Source organism: Electrona antarctica (genome assembly GCF_951216825.1).
Source record: "Electrona antarctica genome assembly, chromosome: 18".
Taxonomy (NCBI): domain Eukaryota; kingdom Metazoa; phylum Chordata; class Actinopteri; order Myctophiformes; family Myctophidae; genus Electrona; species Electrona antarctica.
The window spans coordinates 12,430,650-12,453,326 of NC_136799.1; the positions used below are offsets into that span (position 1 = coordinate 12,430,650).

Consider the following 22,677-nt stretch of genomic DNA (forward strand, 5'->3'; position numbering starts at 1 on the left):
TATGCAATTGTCTGTCATCCCCTCCAGTATCTCAATCACATGGCTTTCACTTCTCATGATACCTACCCCCCCAGGCCCAGCGCACACTCACACTCACACTCACACTCACACAGGTGTGTGTTCTACTCTATCCTGCCCACGTCGGCCAGCAATGCTCCAGTAGGGAATTAATATAAAACTAAAGCTAATATTGTTACACCTGCTGTTCCAGATGGAGGAAACAAAAAACAAAACATACGGTACCTGGCCCCTTTCCTTTCATATTACACTAAAGCTGCCGATCAAATAATGTTAGAGAATCTGAAAAGGGTGTCAGGACTGTCAGGGGGTTGAAGCTTTTTTCAGGCTTTTCTTGCCTTGATTATTGATAATCCAGAGTGTAGAGAGACAGAGTCAGGGAGTGGCATGCAGCAACGGTTCTGCCGGTCCCGGGAATCAAACCCGGGACTCAAACCCGGGACTCGCTCCGTCAGGCATCAGGAAATATGGTTGTACATAGCTACAATTTGCAACACTAGATTTTAATATGTTGAATCTAGAGCTGCAACACTAGCCATTGACAGCCCATACATCCAAACAGAAAAAGTCCTATCCGATTGTATTAAACAACGTTAAACTCACCAACATAGCAGCCGTACAAAAAGCTTGCATTGTATTGAATTATCTGCAAAGTGTCTGTTTCATTAAAAAAATCCATGCTTGTGGTTTGTGCTTATTCTGCAGCTCTTGCTGCGGAGCCATTTCCAGAGAGCGATAGATAGTGCTGTCAAACAAGTCTATGAAGCCATCTATACAATCTATGAAAATGTTCATAAATCTGTGACATAATTAATTACAATATGTAGGGCTTAATCTCGCTTAGCCTGGAAAAAAAGAAAAACGTGTAATGTATATGTGTACCACGCGCCCATGCTTGTGCACGTGCGTGTGTGTTGGTACGATACATGGGAGTTAGCCTCCTATATCAGCAGTGCTAACCTAAATACCTGCTACTGCTGTTTAGACTACATGTCTTGTTCTCTAAGGTCTGAGTGGGGGGGTGGGGGGGGGGGGGGTCAACCACAGATGAGGTGAGGGAAGGTTCACTCACAGTAAAAATCTTCAGTGTTAATTTAACTCTGGGAGGGTACAAATGAGGTTACATTTTGTACCCTCCCAGAGTCACAAATACATAAAACAGAGGATTTACTGTGATGGGAAAGTGTTCATGTGTCTGTGTGTGTGTGTGTGTGTGTCCGCGCGCGTGCGTCGGAAATGGGGGGAGGGAGAGAGGTGTGAGCGGGGAGAACTGAGCAGGACATGTGAGTGGAAAGTGCGTATCGGGGAGAGTGAGTAGGTGCGAGGTGGGTGAGTGGGTGTGGATGTGTGTGTGTGAGTAGGTGCGAGGTGGGTGAGTGGGTGTGGATGTGTCATGGAGAGTGTGCGTGAGGCTGCGTCTAAGGGGGAAATGAGTGTGTATATGATCTAAGAATGACTACCTCTTTGACCTGTGTGTGTGTGTGTGTGTGTGTGTGTGTGTGTGTGTGTGTGTGTGTGTGTGTGTGTGTGTGTGTGTGTGTTGACTACGCACTAAGTCATACTTAGTGCGTAGTCTTTTTTTATGTGTTTTATGTGTGTGTGTGTCTGTGCGAGTGTCCAAAGTGGCTGTTGACTATATTCATATGACTCAATCAGTCTAGAGTCGAGCAGAGCCCCAGTGCACGCATACAGTACATGCATGCATGCACACGCACGCACACGCACACACACACGCACAGGGTGGCGACAGGAAGGCAGTGGAAAAAAGGCAGACAAGATGGCAGGAAGTCATCTGTGGCCTCGAGAGGACCCACAGGAAGCTGTAGCCACCATTAGTGACCCCTGTGTGTGTGTGTGTGTGTGTGTGTGTGTGTGTGTGTGTGTGTGTGTGTGTGTGTGTGTGTGTGTGTGTGTGTGTGTGTGTGTGTGTACATGCGTGCGTGCTGCAGGTCTCCACGGTATTGGAAGAAGCGTGATCTTTTAACCACTATTCTCAAAAAATGTCTTACAATGACTTGCCATATTTTCTAAGAAAACGGCCAATCTACAATTCACAGCGTGTCATGAAATTGTAGATCCGTCGATCTGCGAGAATATTTAGTTTTTGAAACATTCCGCCTACAGCGATGTGCTCAACATAGGGCCCCAGGGGGGGGGGGGGGGGGGGGTAAATTAGCATAACCGCAACGTGTGAGATCAGAGGTCAACCCTCTTATGGGTTTTTTGGTGAAAGCTCAACTCCTCCCCACCTCTTTCTCAAACCACCGCCCGCCAAATCACTCGCACTATATTGGAGATGAGTCATGGTCCACTTTTAGATGAGTCACTTCCCTCTCATTCAAACAGGCCAGGAGGAGCTGCTGGAGCCGGACCCACGCTTAAAGGTTGGCTCGGGACAGCCGGGGGTTTGGCCGGGAGACGTGAGGAGGAAGAGGAGGATGAGGGATGGATGATGGGATGCCGGTTGGGACGGGTCACTGCCGGGGGGGGGGGGGGGGGGGGGGAACGGGGGAGACGACATGGACGGAGGAAAGACAAGAGCGGAAAGAGAGAGGGGAGGGTGCATCCCATGCACGGGCCTACTCTGGAAATTGCTGAGTGTTACGCTAATTTAACTCCGGGAGAACACAAATGGAACCAAATGGTATAGCAGACTAATATCACTGCGTAGATATAATAGTCTGGAACTTCGGTGAAGATTTATTTCCAAGGGGCGGGTGTTACAAATAGGGGGCTCTGATTGGTCACCCACCACTCTGGGGTGAAGTGAAATTAAACACATTCTACCCCTCCGTTGGGTTACTGACGTATACATACAATGTCCGTTACTGTTAGGGTGGGTGCGGTACCCCCTGGTGGTGACATTGGACACAAGCATACACAAGTACCGTAAGTAATGTATGAAAGTATGCATGCAGACGTAAAAAGCGCCAAACTATGTCTCCTGCTTAACACAATCAGCGCCGAGATTTCTTTCAAAATAGAAGCTCGGGGTGCCGGGAAGATATGGCTGCTTTTACTGTGTAGGCAGTACTACCTCTAAAGCTAGGGTTGCCACCATTACGACATTTAAGTTGACGATTCATTGTCACACAAATAATTGAGGTTAGCGATTTAATTATTAGTTATTGGAAATGTTAGGCTTCGTAATAAAAAAAATGCACATGCAGGGCAGATATGACAAATATATTAAATATTCAAATAAACCACCAACATTTCATAATTTAAAAAAATGTAAGCTTGTAAATTTCTAGGTGATTTATGTTAATAATTGTGACAGGCCTATGATGTCCTGCCCAACAACAACAGGGTCTGAACGACTCAATTTGAAGAGCAGGGAGACCACCTCCTTTTATATTGTATTAACATACTACACCACACATGTTGGCTAACACAACATTGTATTCATCAAAGTATAAGTCCCGAATTGCAGCTTTTACAGATGGATAAATTAATTATCATTGTGGACTTTTACTGCGTACAACTGAGAGGACACTCCTTCCCAGGAGGATTGGGGGGGGGGGGGGGGGGGGGGGGGACAGCCGAGCAATTCTCCCTCGTTGCGCAACGAGTATTTCGGTTCGTGTCCGGTTTCTGAAGTCCATTTTATACACTGGAGGGAGAACATTAAGGGGAGGATTTATGTTCGGGGACTAGTCCCGGGGTTTTCTTGGAAACATACTTTCGCCGAAGCTACAAAATGCGGAAGGGACTAATTTAAATTAACAATGCTTGGGGAATGTAATTTATGTGACGCTTTAAGAAGTGGGGTTCATGTGGTTAAAAGGAACACGGGGGGATTTGAATGTGAAAGAGTGAGAGAACAGACTAATCTGTTGTGATCAGTGTGATGCCAGATGTCGGTCAACTAGGTCAGGAAACAACAGTGGAATACAAAACACACTGATCTCAGCCCTAGAACTGCTGTGCTGTGGGTCAAAGAGAGACCTCTGCTGTTCCCCCTTTCATAAAGACTGATAACGTTTGTCTAACATGTAATCTACTGTTGCCGGGCATCAGTCAATGGGACTAATTTACTTTTATTTGAGATAAAAGTGATCTAATTATCGTTAAGTGGAACCGGATTTCTCTAATCCAACAGGCAGACATTTTGATGTTAATCTATACGAGAGTTTCTTATGCATAGGCAACAACAGCTGATCCGACAGCTTTGACATGCTTGTTCGCAGAAAGGTTCGGGCGAGCGACTATAGTCGCAGCCTGCTTGTAAACAACGACAAAGGCAGATGTTCAGTCGAGCGTGCATGGGTGTGTTCCAAACGAAGTGGTTTTTCATAGAATTCCATTCCATCGTTCTCTCAAAATGTATCTTCTGTTATATTATCTTCTAGGGATCTCCAAATTCTCAATTGGCCCTTTGTTGGCATAGCCGTTTTTTTGTGGGAAGGTGAGCAGTCTAAAATGGGTCTGTCAGTAACAAGACAATCTTGCAAACCACTGGACCAATCAACACCAAACATAGTGTGTTATGCTGCCAGTAATCTTAAGAAAGTAACCCTGCTACATTTTCTTTTTCACATTTTATAGATTTTGTTTTAGATATAGGGTGCGTTCGGAAATGCGCACCGGGAATGTGGTCAGTTTGCTGAGTGTGGTGGGTGGTGACGTCACAGTGTGCCTTATTTACGAACGACCACAGCTGTGACGCATTCACACCGCCGACACCGGACAACCCCAGCTTCAGGGTAGGGTCGCTCAGTGCGGGCACTCGGCACACCCGGTGCGCAGCGCACTGGATTTTCGAACGACAACGCACCGAGTGCACTGAATAAACGAACGACAAGAGAGCACACCAGTGCGTTCAGGGCGCATTTCCGAACGCACCCATAGTCTGTCCGGTGTAAACCTCATACTGTATGTCCAAGCCTAATTCAAATTCAAAAGTATGAAAGGTAGCAGATCGACAAGCTCAAAGTGCGCAAGCCTGTGGTACTTTTAATTATTGTGACACTAATAGGACATTATTACAAAAAAGCACAAAAAGCTCTAAAATGGAGATAAGAGGTTTCTGTCCAACAGCAACGACGATTTTTCTCCCTCCACAGAGAAACACGGATACCGTGAATCCCACGAAGCAGTGGAGCGGAAAGTGGAGCGGCCATTTTGTGCATGTTTTGCCATTGCAGTTTATCCCACCCATGCGCTCATCACGTCCATGGAGTGTCCTGCAATTGCCGTTGTATGCCCGTGGCTGGCCGGCCCGAGGCCGTGGAAAAAGGGAAAAAAAGGGAGAAGAGGAAGAAAAGAGATACATCTACAGAGTCAACCCTAACCCTAAGCCTGCAGAGTTCAGTAGCACTTGCTGGGTCACTGGTCAGGCTTGCACCTTAGTAAACATGAGTTGTGTCACGGACACATGGCTGCCATATGCAGACCAATCCACACATTGTACCGATTCAAATAACAATTTGATTTCCACATTTTTCATCGTCATCAGCTGAAACTTGGAAAATGCCAGCCTTGTTGTCCCCGAAAACCCTCACACTTGTTTTCTAGGGTTAGGGTTTTGGTTAAAGCCACAACTGAAAAACACTACACAGCACGCACCCAAAGTCACAGGCCCTTGTACCCCAGTGATTGCGAGCAAGCCATTTCCAATTATCCAAACGTGGAGAGCAATTTCACATCCGATGATAAAACCGTATCAATCAAGAGAGAGTTGCCTGCTAAACAGAAATAAGCCGCCATTTCTCTTGACAAGGTGCCACGTTTGACACGCGGCCCATATATCATGCACGCGTGCTTGCCTTTAAAGTACAGTTGGAAAAGGCACCACTGACATGCGCCCAGATCCGATGAACAGAGCGCAGACCCCGCTTCCCAATCGCTATCAGGAAACTCTGCGGCCGGCTGCAAATGTGTATTGTGATTAGTGCGATCCATTAGGCTCTCTGAAGTGGTCTCCGCACAGCGTGTCCAAATCAATGGCGATTGCTTCCAGGTTTGTTTCCCTGGGTTTTGCAGGAGTTAGCTAGCGGCGTGGGAGGGGTTTTGTACATGGGTGCTGTTGAGTCCCAAGTGGGGTTCGATTTCTGTGAGAGCTTTGTGACTCCCCGGCCGCAGACTTGCCTAAACTAGGGAAGGCAGTGTTTACAAAAGGAATGGTAACCGACACCTTAACGGTTTGTCGTTAAGGTATACCAATCAAATAAATATGTTAAGGCAAACATGTAATTTCATCCCATTATAGATAGACTACATGTTGTAGACTACAGTACGGTACTTTACAATGCAGAGCATATTTTGCTTTTTTCAAATTAGAGCAGGGGGCTTCCAGGTCTTCCAGAACGATTGTAGTGTATCAGGCCTAAACTCTCCATTACAGTCTCTACTCCCCGCAGTGGAGGTGAACCCACGTGGAGGTGGCTTATTTCTCTGTCCCAGATCTGTCACTCCAACTCAAACATTTGGTCTCTCCCCTGGCCCCGAACATATACAGTACATTAAAAATCCATCAAGCCCCATTTAATAGTGAAAATTGAAAACCTTTGAAGCTCATAATGCGTCGTATCGTAACACATTATAAGCTTGTAGATTTTTCATTTCTGAAATTCCTTTGAAAAATGTTTTGCCTTGTTTTCTCTTTTTACATTTCTGAATATTTATTGATCAATACTAGTGATAGATTTTTTTTTAATTCTGAATATATAAATCTATAGGCTCCACCATCTCTCTCCTGGAGAGAAAAAAAAGGGCTTCCACAAGAATAATCCCTTGCCTGCCGTTGCCGCGGAAACACTCTTGTTATGTTTGCAAGTCCCTTCTTCTCCGGTTCCCTCCTCCGCTCCCCCACGTCGAGGTTCTCTCTGTGTCGGTGTCACTGCGGCCCCCGGCGGCGTGCGTGCGTGACAGCTGGAGGTCTGTTAGAGAGAGAGGACGCTTGGAAGACCGCTCTCAAACGTCTGGATAGCAAGCAGCGGACGCTTGGATGACCGCTCTCAAGCGTTGAGCGCGTCGTCGCACCACGCCTGCAGGGGTGATGGCTAAAACAGATGCCTGGCGGGCGGACCGTCGGCTCGGACCCGATGCGTTCGCCAGACGACCACCGCCAAGGAGGCCGAGGGCCGGTTATTCTACCGACCCGGCCAATGAAAGCACACATGAGTCAAAGCTGTCACCGCAGGCGGGTTGCAGGTGAATGGTTCATCCATCAGGACGGAGAGTAGGTGTAGGTTTCCCCCTCAAACCTTGTAAAAAGCCTTTTAACCACTTTAATCCTATTTATCATCACTTTATTATTAAGGCATCGTTACGTCTTAATATACACTCTGTGAGCTTAAAAGCAGCAGATCGACAAGCTCACCGTGTGTGAGTTTATACATACCAGTAGTATTGAAAATATTTTAGATTTTCTAAAGATATGGTTAAAGTTATATATACTGTATATACAGTATACATGGGCCATTACTTTCCGAATGGGTATGAAATTCCCATCCCATAGCTTTCACATTAAACCTCAAAATGCAGGTATTTATTAATATTTCCTCCACCACTGAATGTTTATTGCAGATTGATCTGATTTAAGATCAACACGTACAGTATAGACACTTGATTTTGTTCTGTAACCATCATTCAATCAACAATCATTAATCACCATCTATAGTTTTTGAGGGGCGCTAGCCTCTCCAATGCATGACTTTCCGAATCAAGTCATAGGACAGTCAAGTCTATGGACTTTTAATGTTTGTTTAGGGTAAATTATGATGTAATTCGTGCAAGCCAAGTCTATGTTTGTTTAGGGGTGTTTCAGGGTGTTTCAGGGCGCCCCTCACTTCATAGGAGTGTGATGTTTATGAAATGACCCTCTGGACAGGCTGCCGTGATAAGTGGTCAGATGGGCGGTGGGTCGCCCACACTTTCAAGATTATAAAGATTTTCAAGTGGGCCCTGAAAAGGTTGAGAAGCACTGCGGGAAACGGTGCACACAGGAGACCAAACATCTGTCCTGGTGTCCCAGTCAGACCAGCAGGTGCACACAGGAGACGAAACATCTGTCCTCGTGTCCCAGTCAGACCATAAGGTGCACACAGGAGACCAAACATCTGTCCTCGTGTCCCAGACCATCAGGTGCACACAGGAGACCAAACATCTGTCCTCGTGTCCCAGTCAGACCATCAGGTGCACACAGGAGACCAAACATCTGTCCTCGTGTCCCAGTCAGACCATCAGGTGCACACAGGAGACCAAACATCTGTCCTCGTGTCCCAGACCATCAGGTGCACACAGGAGACCAAACATCTGTCCTCGTGTCCCAGTCAGACCATCAGGTGCACACAGGAGACCAAACGTCTGTCCTGGTGTCCCAGTCAGACCATCAGGTGCACACAGGAGACCAAACGTCTGTCCTGGTGTCCCAGTCAGACCATCAGGTGCACACAGGAGACCAAACGTCTGTCCTCGTGTCCCAGACCATCAGGTGCACACAGGAGACCAAACGTCTGTCCTGGTGTCCCAGTCAGACCATCAGGTGCACACAGGAGACCAAACGTCTGTCCTCGTGTCCCAGACCATCAGGTGCACACAGGAGACCAAACATCTGTCCTCGTGTCCCAAACCATCAGGTGCACACAGGAGACAAAACATCTGTCCTCGTGTCCCAGTCAGACCATCAGGTGCACACAGGAGACCAAACATCTGTCCTCGTGTCCCAGACCATCAGCTGCGAGCCATCCAGTAATCATCTGAAGAAATCTCCACTCATAACATGTGGAATGTTATGAGTGGAGGAAAGGTATCCATGTTGCCAATCAGAAAACACCAAATCCTCCCCTTGGCCCCGACTTGGACGGCTCACGGCTCTATACTACATTGTCGCCGTTTGGGCAGAAACCTTGTATGTCAAAATCTGCTACTCGTCATAAAATGTATATAAATACAAAAACAGTGTTCCTATGGATCCAATGTAGTTATTTATTTAGTCACACACTCTTTACTTCAACTTCATTGGTTCAATATACAGTATGACACTCAGACACACTTAACCACTTTCATTTAAAAAAATAAATAAAAACTGCTAATCTACAGTACAAGCTCACGACGCATGTTTGTTGACCAGCTATTTTTGCTACTTTGTGCGACACTATCGTACGACAAAGCAGGGCATTAATCTAAGGGGGGGGGAAAAAGACATAAAAGGTTCAAAGGTTTCCGCCGCGACAGCGACAACATGTGAAAGGTTTTGAAACCAGAGAGGATATCTTTCTCCCTCTCCGTTTTGTTCCTTCCTTCAGCTCGGATATTTACCCTAAATAAACTGTGGGTCATTCTGCCTTGTTCTATCTGGACTACGAGGGCTGCCGTGATTTGGCTAAGCATTCCCATATGCCAGGCATGTTTTGGTTTTATCCACTGCAACGCACGCCTCCAACTTGCTTTTCCTAGTGTTTCGTGCAACCTCTTTCCATGTCCTGACCTGCTTCTTGTAAAAAGCGTCTAGCCTGGCCTTTCAGTTGTGAACAGGGGCAGTGTCAATTTACAATTTACAATTTAGGCATTTAGCAGACGCTCTTAATCCAGAGCGACTTACATTAAGCAAAAACAAAAAGCATGGCATACATCACATGTATAAAAAGTAGTTATCATGAATCATGCGTAAACTAAGAACGTAACAGTGGAGTATCTATGTAAACTATACATACTATACTATATAATATATTATACATGTGTACTATAAAGTGCTATGACTACATAAAGTGCAATTCTAGAGCTGTCTACATAACAAGCTATAAGTCTGTTTAAAATACTATCTAAGTCTACATAATGTGCTATCTAAGGGGCTAGGCTAGGGCAAGTGCTACGGGCCATGGTGGAGTCTGAAGAGGTGGGTTTTCAGACTACGGCGGAAGATTGGGAGTGAGGCTGTTGCAATTACGCTGTGTACATGATCCCACATGAGTCTAATATGAATCTGATTTAATAGTGGTTCATTAAGGCCTAGACCAGGGGTCTTCCAAAAGGGGCTGGGGATCACTCAGAGTTACTACAGGGGGGGCCGCCAAATCTTTGTGTGATATGGACCTTTTTCTTTTTTATATATTAACAACTTGCTCCCTATTCCAGTGGAAGCATTTGATGAAAATAGCTGATCTACAAGTTTACAACATGTCGCAGAAGAGGTTTGGTATACAGAAGAAAGCAGACCAAGTACAGAGCAAAGGTCACGTTGAAAATGCAATACGAACATATTAATGGAAAGGCAGGTCTAAACAAACAAACCATTTTTCACAACACTGATGATAGTGCAAGTATATGCAAGCCATCTATAAAAGTTGTTAATCTGCAACACAATGACATGGTGGGGATCCTTGCTTCATCCCTCTCTCTCAGCTAACTAAGAGGTCCTTCTTGACCCCTGGCCTAGACTATACAGGTTCATGTCTTCATCTCATTGGAGTTTTGCCATTTAGCCCGATCGTCTGACTGAAGCTAGCAGTCTACTCAGTGACTGGGTGGAGTGAGTCACTGGTCTGGAGCTAGTTTGCCATCTCGCTTGATCACTATCATCCTAACTTAGTTTTAAACCTAAGTGCATTAGGGCAGCTCTACAGCAGGTAAATGGCCTGTGCAGTACATTAGTAGTCATCCAACACCTGGACAAAGATCTGCCTCGATATCAATGACAAATGTATAAGAATATATAGAAAACACCTTTCCTATAAGTTCTCAATAGTTACAGTTATAATGTATTATTATTATTATAAATATATATATATTAGTTGTAAAATGGTGAGACACAATGTCCGTCACAGAAAAAAGGACAGGACAGAGAATGGAGCGAGAGAAAAATTGTAAATGCGCAATTATTTTCACGCCATGCTAACCTTTGGACGCGAGCTGAAACCCACAGCAGACCTCTTGGCTCTGACAGCTGAGCTCCAAACAACACTCTCAAGTCAACACCATGCAGTAGGTACAGCCAGGCAGGCCTACGCAGCCATCCCAGGCTTGCCAGCCTGGGCCTGGCCAAAGGCCCAGAGCCCAACAACACAAGCACAATCTGGGCATGGAGATGGAACAAGTTTAAGGCAACGGGCGGGGCTGGGTGTAGCAGAATGGACAAGAGTATGGGTGTCCGGGGTTTTAGCTCATCCAACCATCAAGACGTCCAAACACCGCAGGACGCAATCCTCTTCCCGTTTCCATCGCTAATCCGATTTAGGGCCGGTATAGTGAACGACTTGCAAGTCAGGAAAGTCAAAAAAGGCTGCTTCTCATTAACCCTCTCATTAATCAACCTGAAGCCAGTAAAAAAAAAAAAAAAAGAAGAAAAATCTGAAAACTGTTGCTATATCAGTGTTTCTCAAACCTTTCCATGTCTAGGACAACCAAAATGATATATGTTCGGCCGCCGACCCTCCCCCCCAGAAGCAAAGATTTGTGTTGAAGATGTTCGCTTTAAAATGTATATATACAGATCCAAAGATTTGCAACAATTTAAGATTTTTGCATAGCCAAAGTATAAAATGACACAGATGCTTTCCCGGGAGTGGGTTAAGGAGGACAAAAGGGAACATTCCAGGACTTATATTGTACCACAGCACTGTCCTGAGCTCGTTCCAGAACACTTTTGACTTCTGTTTTCACTCAGTTACTTAATGTAAGCAAGCAGTGGCTGGTTTCGGCACAGCGACTCGTTTGGAAATAGGTCCCTTGAGTGACATAGAGAAGATTCGTACGATTCAAGATTCAAGAGATTTATTTGTCACGCTAATACAAGCATGTGTGTTGTAATGTTGGTGTGCGTGCTCCACCAGATTGTGCTAACCAGAGTTTGTATTCGCTGGGGGGGGGATGGGGGGGGGGATTTAATGCCTCTGCTTTTGATACCCCAATGGTCGTTAACTTTTATCACCGGTGAGGTTGTGTTTTATCCATGATTCTGGTCAGACTAGTGTGTTAACATAGAACAATGAATCTCATCTGTGTGGAACATTGACAGGCGGATGTCGTGATATTATTGGCTGAATGAAAATGGTTTGCACATTCTTTCATAAGCAAAGCATGCACCATATTATGCATATTGCTCAAATTCTCTGAACAGCCAACCCACATTGATGGAGCGTACTGTATACCCGCATCTACCCATTTTACAAAACCACAAGCACTGGATTATTGGTTGTTATTATGGGTAATGAATGAGTCAGCAGCCCTTTATCTAATGGTAAGACAGCGTTATGCATTATGTAATACAGACAATGATGTCAGGTGTCTATTGTACTGTAGTATAAGTAAATGCTCTCTGAAGACAGAGACTTGTGTGTGCGCGTGCGTGCGTGCGTGCGTGCGTGCGCTCAACGATCTAAACATATGACTGATGGGTTTCAAATCTGTTAACTGTTAATTATCTAAGCACGGCGCTGGTTAGACTAAACGGTCATCCAACACAAATCTTGTGTTGCGGTAAGAAATATTTCGAGATGGAGGTCTGCGGCCAGCTCATAAGAGTTATATTTAAAAAAATCACACCCGTGTGAAGTGAGGGGCGCTTTACCAACCCTTATCATCTTACAACATCGCGATATCATAACATAACATCATATGCCGATTTGCTCAGTGACAAAACAACAACAAACAATAACTCTGTTCATTGTCAATGGCAGATGAAAAGAGGGATATGTACTTGTGATCCATAAAAATGGGCCCAAAATGGGTCCCCAGTCATCGTTTGTCTGCTATTTTCTGCAAATACTTTCCCCACAACACAAAACTGAGGGACTCCAGTCCACCATATAGGGTTTAAGTGGTTAAAGTGCATCCTGTCACAGACCCCCACCCACCCACCCACACCCACACCCACACACACACACACACACACACACACACACACACACACACACACACACACACACACACACACACACACACACACACACACCAGTATCATCCCATCCTCCTCACTCACCACCAGCTCGGAGAAGCGTGCGTTCAGTTCCTCCTCCGGGGGCATGGGGGCGCTGAACTCCAGCAGCTGCAGCGGCACGCTGCTGTCCTTCAGGTTGATCTCCAGCGGCTCGCTGCCGCCGAAGCAGCACAGGAAGCCCAGGCCGGCCCGCGTCCGCTTCCTGGGCGGCATGGCGATGGCGGCCGAGAGACGACGATGACGATGGAGGAGGAGGAAGGCAGCGGCGCTTGGCGGCTCTCCGGGCCGGGCGCTGCTGTGCGGTCTATTGAAGGCCGCAGGGAGGGCGGGGGGGTGGGGAGGGAGGGAGGGTGGGGGTGGGGAGGGGCGGGGAGGGGGGGGTAGAAGGGACGGGGAGGGGGGAGTGGAGGGGAGGGGATGTCAAGGCTATCTAGGGGGCATGATCTGGAAGAGAGAAAAACAAAAACAACAAAAAGGTTAGGAAGCACGTTGAAATGCTTAGAACTCGATATGGAGGCGCTTGTCGGGTCTGTAAACCCTGTATGTCCGAAGTTGAATGTGTTCAACTTCCAATGGATCTTTAGTCACAAGCTCTTGTTTATATTTCATGGTTATACTTCATTGGTTCAGTATTTATAAAATCCACAGCACTGATTGTCACTTTTATTTCCAAGTTGTAGATCGATAAGATATATATATATGTGACCCGGTGTGAACTTGTAGACGGGCTATTTTTGCAGCTTTTGTTCGACGCCGTCGTAATGACAAAGTAGGGCATTCATTCAAGTACAATTTTGAAATATATGGTGAATTGGTGATGCATGGTTTCTGCCTTACAGCAACGATATCGTCTGTGTCGGGGTGGCTATGAGGCTATGGGCAGTATTATGCGTGTCTTAAGTACCAGGTCTTATTACTTAACTTAAGACCTGGAGGCGTGATCAATGCCATTTGGCTATTCTGAGTGGCCAAACAGCATTGACCACGCCTCCAGGTCTTAAGTTAAGTCATAAGACCTGGTACTTAAGACACGCATAATACTGCCCTATATGTCCAAAACGGACTAACCCTTTTTTAGCAAAAGTGGCAGATACAAGCTGGAAATGCGTTGTGTTTTGTGTGCCGCTGTAGTATGATCAAGCAGGGCATTCTTTATGAACAAAACACCACAAGTTAGAATATGGAGATAAGAGGTTTCTGCCCGACAGCAACGATAAAACTTGCCACAGGGGCACCTGTACTTGGGCCCACCCTCAACATCAAACGTTTTTTACACTTAAGAGTTCAGTTAACACTGAGGGTTTTTACTGTGTGGTATCGGACACCGTATCCGAGCCACTGCCATCGCAGGCTTTCAGTGCGTGACAAAGAGACCTCTTGTCTGCTGTGGTACAATGGTGCCTGCGCCGTGACTCTGCACCCAACAGCGGTGACCCAATGCTATGCTAACTGCTCCAATGGAGTGGCACTAACGCACCATGTGGGTGTGTGTGTGCGTGAGCGAGCGAGCGAGCGAGCATGTGGACAGTGAGAAGAATGACAGTCCACTACAATGAAGGGAGAGGTTTAAATGGGAGGAGGATTTCCTCAACGCTCTGGAAAGGATATGGGTGGTCGCTACAGTATGCATAACTCTCTATTATGTCCGCACGCACACACACATCGTCACACGCACGACGCACACACAAATACGCATGCTTAAAACCTCTTGTGCCAGCAACCTCCTTCAATTTGTGAATGAATGGACCTTGCATAAAAAAGTGTTATGCCAATAGCGTACACACACACACACACACACACACACACACACACACACACACACACACACACACACACACACACACACACACACACACACACACACACACACACACACACACACACACACACACACACACACACACACACACACACACACACACACACACACACACACACACACACACACACACACACACACCCACAACCCGTTTTGAAGCCAGCTCAATTATAAAGCTATTTACTCCCATGAAAAATATATGCAGCTCTGGCAAAGACAACAGTAAAAACCAGAGACCTACAACAGCAAATACAGTCTACAGTTGACCTCCTACTTTGAAATAATTTACAGCCATCGCTGCCGAGGATTACGATTAAGGCGGTCTCAGACTCAGAAACGATAGCGAGGAAAACGTAAACAGGTCGCGGGGAAAATTGTTTAATCGGGGCAGTCGGAGATTCAGCTTGATGTGAATCCTCTAGTGCTCATTTATCCAGTCGGAACTCTGAACCTCTTCTGTGAAGCGCTCTGGACCGCCCTTCATGTATGAAGTATCATGTATCATTCAATCAAGACATGATTGATTGATTGATTGATTGATTGAAGAGTCAGTGTACGAATGTCCTTGAGGGGGTTCCAGGGGGTCCCCAAATAAATAGTTAGACCCTTATGTGGAAAATAAATTTAACCAAATGGGTCTCTAACTCAGACTCTCAGAGAGTGTACAAATGTTACATTTGTTACAAATGTTACATTTGTATAAGCTGGGAGTTAAATTAACCTTCAGGATTTCACAGTGCAATAGCCCCTCGACCTCGCACAACATCAAGCTCGCTCCAGCACAAGTGGTTCTGCGTAGGAGTTCTCAACATGCGTCTAAAAATAGCCCAGGACGGTTAAATTCTTTATGAATGCGCTGGGCCCTTGACAGAAGCTCAGATGGATGGGTGGGAGGGAGGGGGGGCAAAAAGGGAAAACACCAGATTTCCATTTTGCCTTTCGGTCTACTGCTCCGATGGTTTTTCTTTCCTGCCTGCTTTGAAGGCGCCCTAAAAGTCTGGAGCTGGAGGGAGCGCAGTACAGGGGCTGTGGGGGGGGGGGGGGGGGGCTGTGGCAAATGGATGGCAGCGGCATGCATTAAATAGAGAACAAGCACATGTTGTAGTGATTGGGAGGCTTTTGTGAATATTACATGCTCCATGACGTTTTAATGCTGTATACTAACGAAGGAAGCTTTGAATAATGCACACAGCCCTGAATAGTGGCTGTTTGCAGGCTGTTGCATCAGCACATTGGATGGCAGCTCTGTGTGTGTGTGTGTGTGTGTGTGTGTGTGTGTGTGTGTGTGTGTGTGTGTGTGTGTGTGTGTGTGTACAGTCATGCATGTTGCTTGCATGTGATCCTGCACCTGTGTGCCTTAACAGCACAAATACAAAGCACTGTGTAAAGCCATGGTTGTGACAACAAGGCCTGTGCAATGTTAGACAACAAAGGTGTGACATTCCGACCACCATAGAAATGACAAGTGCTGTCGTGTCGACATTGTACCCAATGTGACACACACACACACACACACACACACACACACACACACACACACACACACACACACACACACACACACACACACACACACACACACACACACACACACACACACACACACACACACACACACACACACACACACACACACACACACACACACACACAATATGAATGTGCCCACCTCACCAAAGCCACTGTTGTTTCAACAGAGGCAGAACCTGTCAGGTGGAAGTCTGCATAAGGGGTTTCTCTTCTGCTTTAACGTAACTATCAAACAACTATCAAACAACCACACATATGACTAATACGTGTCAATTTGGGGGTCCTTGATAAGAAAAAAAAACAGTGGAATGGAGACACTCCTGTTCATCTAACTATAAATGCACCAAGTCTCTGTACGTCTGTAATCCACATAACTCGAGAACCGTTCGCCCCACCGACTTCAAATTCGACACGCTCGTTCCACACCACCCCAGGGAGTGCAGTGCCCGGTGTCGTTCCACACCACCCCAGGGAGTTCCACACCACCCCAGGGAGTGCAGTGCCCGGTGTCGAGTCGGTCGGACCCACGGTTGTCCAGACAGAGCCGTCTCAAAAACGCCTCTGCCTGGGCTCTGGACCAGGCCCCCTGTCCAGAGTCCATATATGGAGCTGGCCTGTTCTGACCTCACAACACTACATTTGGGTATGCCTGACACAGAACTCCATAAGCTGGCCTGTTCTGACATCCCAACGCTCCATATTTGGTCATGGCTGACACAGAACTCCATATATATATATAGGAATATAGGAACACAGAGAGACACATACAGAAATGCAATCATTCCAAATAGGCTAGTCGTGCCCAACGGGCACCGCCGTAGAGGCCCCACGGGCCCCACGGTCTCTAGTGTGGGTTCATGTGTTTGGTCCGACGGAGCATTGGTCCAAACGACAACCTACCTCAAACCCTCACCCTAACCCTAACCTCCCCCGGGGCAGCACACCTAAACCTAACCCCAACCCTCTCCCGACCCCCAACGCACCTCAGACCAATGCTCCTTCGAACCAATGCTCCGTCGGACCAACCATAGTATGCCCTCTAGTGTGGATAAACTCAGGATAACGCATTCGGCATGTATTTTTTTGAGTGGTGCAAACCACTCCAACAACTGGCTTTGTTAGTACCCGTGTGTGTTTGTGCCTGTACGGGTGATCATGGTTGCTATGGTTAGTGTGTGACGTCACTGACATAGCTGATCAGACTATATAAGACCTTGCACCACTCAGTTCACACAGGTGTGATTTTTGGTAGACAAACCAACGTAGGTTCTTTCAGGTTTTTATCACCCGGGGAAAACCATGACACTGTACTTTCTGAATGGTTTCTTCTTCCTTTTTTTTTAATTAGGACAAGTTCCAGCAGCGTGAGGAGGAGGAGGAGCCCGTGCCAAGCCATTACGGTACTGGAGTGTGTTTCTGTTGCATGTTGTGGACAGCTGGATGAGAAGAGAGGCCGCTCGACAGGGGATTCAGCACCATAACATCCTGAAACTCCTATCTTAAGTGTGTGTGTGCGCGTGGGTGGGTGTGTGACTGTGTGTGTGTGTGTGTACATGTGTGTGTGTGTGTGTGTGTGTGTGTGTGTCCATCTCCACTCTCCCACAGAGCCCCACGTGTGGCTGGTCCTCACTCAGCAGCAACATTCCTGCTGGCCCGCTGCCAGCCCATACCCAGGAAAAGTAGGCCAAGTGATCTCCACACACACACACACACACACACACACACACACACACACACGAAGACGTCAATGTTTTAGTATGGCTGTTTGCCATATTTTAACCCCTAAAGGCTGAGTTATAGTCAGTTACATCACATTGCAGAGCTTGAAGGTCTGATGTCTTCGGTCGGTGCAAAATAACTCATTATAGATCGGCATAACTCCAACCCCTAAATGCCTAATCCTATTAGACGGGAGATTTTGTTTTTCTCCCATCTGTTTTTGAAATTGTACAATTTGGCCCTTGCAAATGATATAGTATACAATACAAGCAAGCACACACACACACACACACACACACACACGCACGCACACACACACACGTACGCACACATGCACTGGTGTATAAATTATTACTTTTTGCAGAACCGTTTCTGTGTAGACACACACACAAATGCGATAGCCAAATTGACTCTGTCTATCACCGCAAGCCTTGTGTTGCCAGATTTTGCGAACTAAAAAAGCCTTGACATAAGAATAGAGGCCGCACAGCTTGCAGTCACGATGCTAGAAACATTTTAATAAACCAACGTTTCGGCAAGCAAGTTGCCTTCTTCAACTTAGAGTAGTTTGAATGGAAATACACATATCTATCAGGTCACTGAGCCCTACCAATGTACCTGAAGATTATAAACCTGCCCCAGATGACATTTGTGCAATTATAAAGTGTGGCTGTAAGTAAGAGTTAAAAACCTGTGTACATAGTTTGTCATTCAAATAATGTTCTGTACAATTTGGCCCTTGCAAATGATATAGTATACAATAGCCCGTCACAGCAGCACGCATTGAGCTTGAAGGTCAAAAACAAATCTTGAGAAAAAGCTTGTAGAACAAAAACAAATCTCTGAAAAAGAAAAGTGTGAAAAATGTGGAATATTTTAACAACACAGATATTGTATGGAGCAGTCTCATTGGCACACAATCAATTGTTTTCAAGAGGGAGTCTACGGATAAATATTTTTTTTGGGGGGGGTGGTCCTTGACATGAAAACGTTTCAGAACCACAACTACACTTTAAAAACAAGCCCTGCATAAAAAAAACCCTAATAATATTTAGAAGCGTTTTGAGGAATGTACTTATAGACATGGCATAAAACACTTCCCCGTCTTCTAGCTCTCTATGTGTCTGTCATGTCTCTCACGTCTGTTTAAGAGCCCCCCCCCCCCACCCCACCCCCCCACTTCTGTTTGAGACCCCCCCACCAGCGTCTGTCACTGACATCTGTCATCGTTCCCACACAGCATCCATCTCAAAGTTACACCGTCCCCTCCACTCCTCTCCCTCTCGCTATTCTATCGCTTTCTCTGGTCTTAGATTTTGTCTCGTTATCTATTCTCTTTGTGGTGTCGGTGCGTGGGTTACTTGCCGTCACATCTCCCTGGCGCGTGACTTAGCCTAGTGTGTGCGTGCACAAACAAACACACAAACGTTAGCCTACATTTCCCTCTACCAGTGACTGCGACAGACATTAGAGTGACATTGATTTGCGACAGGAGGGAACCCCAACATCTTTGGGGAACAGGTAACTCTAGTGTGAACAATTTCTATACATAATCTTTCTGCTATTTTGTGTGTGTGTGTGTGTGTGTGTGTGTCCGTGTCCGTGTCCGTGTGTGTGTGCGCGCGCGCGCGCTTGGGGAAGGTACATCAAGACAGGGGTTTTTCATCCCCCTCTGAGCCATTTTTTCCCCACACGCATGCCTGCAGATGAACGGCCAGTTTATGCACTTGAAGGAACAACTAAATAAAAATGCGTTAGTGCTGCTTCATGGCATTAACACTGCTCAGATGCATACGTGCACATGTGCACATGCATGCACTCTACAAACATGCACAGTATAGAACACACCGGTCGTACTCATGCTTCATGCACCAGCATGATGATGTATTGTGCGTAGACACATGCATGCACAAGCATAAGTACTACTACTACGGTGTACCTGCACAGTCTAACGCACATTTTAGGACAGCGATTTTATGAATGTCATATTTTATACATTTTGTCATTTTCATCCGTAAGCGGAAAAATAGCTGATCTATACAAGCTACAAGTGGAGGTTATAGAGCAGCTATATTTCGGTGCAAACGCTGGTGCTCGCGCACGCACGCACGCACGCACACACACGAAACAGACGAGCCACTCGGCTGTTTGATGCAGCCGAGCAGAGAGAGAGAGAGAGAGAGAGAGAGAGAGAGAGAGAGAGAGAGACAGAGAGAGAGAGAGAGAGAAAGAGAGAGATGCTACTGCCACTTCCCATTCAGCTCACTAGCTCATCCCCATTGCAGGGAAGTAGGTCAGTGGAGGAGGAAGAAAAGACAGGGAGGAGGAGGCAGTGAGGAGAGATAGCCTGCTGCACATGAGAGAGAGAGAGATCAAGAGAGAGATGGAAAGAGGAAGAGAGAGAGAGAGAGTTTGTGTGTGTGTGTGTGTGTGGAAGAGAGAGAGAGAGAGAGAGAGAGAGAGAGAGAGAGAGAGAGAGAGAGAGAGTGTGTGTGTGTCACTGTGTATACTGTATTTGTGTGCAGATCAGGCTCTCAAACATCTGTGCCTGTATAATTTCCATTCTCTCCACAACACATCTGTCACACAACACTGCTTTTTTGTGTAACACACACACACACACACACACAAAGAATAAAAAAGGCAAAAGGAACGGTGCATCACAGTCTCTCTCCTTTCTTATAGTATATTTTGTTTCTGCTCTCGGCACATTGCAGTGCAGCTACTGCTGCACACTGTTACACATATATACGGTTGGGATCCGGAACGGGAGTTACTGGATACAACACTGAGGAAACCAGTTTGGTTTCATCACACTGTCAGAGCTGCTGTGTGGACTTCAAGTGTGCTGTGCAATTCAATTGTACGTGCCTGGTACTCAAACTTTTAATTTCAAGGGGGTGGGGGTGGGGGTGGGGGGGGGGGGTCATCATGGTATCATGCTGATACGCATGATTTGCGTATCAGCCGCAGTATCACAGATAGAGGACGGCTGCCACGTTGGCACAGGCAGAGAACACGGTGCGGAGAGGAAAGGTATTGTGTAAGCATCATTACAGCATATGTGTGTGTGTGTGTGTGTGTGTGTGTGTGTGTGTGTGTGTGTGTGTGTGTGTGTGTGTGTGTGTGTGTGTACGAGTGAAAAAGTGAAAAGAGTGAGTGTATGAGCAATTTAAGTGTCACAACATACAATATATCTAATAAATGACATGTCAGGGCGTAAGGATCACTTTCCAGCAAACATCACAAATCCATGCATTCTATTCATGTCGGCCAGTTGACAACCTGACACCACAACACAAGTGTTTGGGGAGCCACTGCCCCAGACATGCCCTTTCCCCAGGTACCCCCCCCCCACACACACACACACACACACACACACACACACACACACTACTGTCTGTCTGCCTGTCTTTCTGTCTGTCTAGTGACTAATGGGCCTGCCCTGTACCCTCCAATTCTTATTTTCTCAAACCCGCTGGCTCTCATCCAAATCGCCAGGGGCCTTAAGTTAGCGCGCCATTGAAAACTCATTCTCCCATGCCCCCCTCCCCCCTCTTCCTCAACCCTCCCCCTCTCTCTCTCCTCCTAGCCCCTTTTGGCCCACCCACAGTCACTGGATGCAGGCCTTGGGGAAACCCTGTAGGCATCAGTCATTTCCCCTGTTAGGTCAAAGGGCCACACTGCGGAGCTAATCGCTTACATTAGCAAAGAAGCACTCCGCGGGGGGGGCAGTCCCCCCCCCCCCCCCCCCCCCACACACACTGTTACAGTCCATCAGAGCTCACGGTGATGAGGTCATGGTTTTTACACATGCATCGCTTCTTCATTTAAACCCATTTTGACCTGAGATCAGATTCTAAAAATGTCTTCTACATCCTGACAGTTTTCTGAAAAAGCTATGTTTCTATGTCAGTGGTTCTTTGATTTTTCAAAAATAACAGATCTACAAGCTCATAGCGCGCCACAGAGTGGCGCGCTATGAGCTTGTAGATCTGCTATTTTTCAATAGCTAAAGCACAACATAATGCTAACACCAAAAGGGGTTCCCGCCCAAAGTCGGTTAAAAAAGGGACTTTGCAGCATTGGTGGCCGATTTATTCTGAAATCAATCCATCCTAGATCAATATAGTTCTCCACCTTAATGACAGCCTTTTTAATGGCACTGGTTGATATGAAATGATTTGAATCATCATTTCAATTTGAATATGATGATATGAAACTGCACTACGTACAGTAACGTTCCTCTTCTAGCCCTGATTTGAACCCGGGCGGTTTGCTGTTCCTGTGCAGCTCAAGCCATGTCTGAGATCCCAGAATGGGTCGATGACAGAGAAGACACGTCTTCCTCCTCCACTGTGACCTTGGTGTCACTGAACGCTAACTCAACAACTTCCAAAATTCATGAAAATAAAAGAAAAAAAGATTTACAATAAGGGTTCAAATGAATGTTAAGTGTGTACAGTACAGTGTACAGTACAGTACACAGTATTACCAGAACAAACACAGCAAAGAGCTGATAACACACAGTGGCCACCACTGTGTGGGGTATTTCTCAAAAAAGAAATACCCCAAAATTGTAGGGTTGGGGTTGTACTCCACGTACAACCCCAACCCTACAATTTTGGGGTATTTCTTTTTTGTTTACTTGAGTGTCTCCATTTTATATATATTTCCATTTTTTTTAATATATATATATATATATATATAT

General features: G+C 46.2%; 1 protein-coding gene across 1 annotated transcript in view; it reads right to left on the reverse strand.

Annotated features, from left to right (window-relative positions):
* LOC306941779 (disheveled-associated activator of morphogenesis 2-like) overlaps positions 1–22,677 on the reverse strand; it is a 109,844-nt gene that overhangs the window by 36,046 nt on the left and 51,121 nt on the right. Inside the window, exon 2 of the mRNA XM_079527422.1 lies at positions 12,941–13,342. Coding sequence (XP_079383548.1) covers positions 12,941–13,111 — 171 coding nt within the window. The 5' untranslated portion in view covers positions 13,112–13,342. The remainder of the gene's footprint in view (positions 1–12,940; positions 13,343–22,677) is intronic.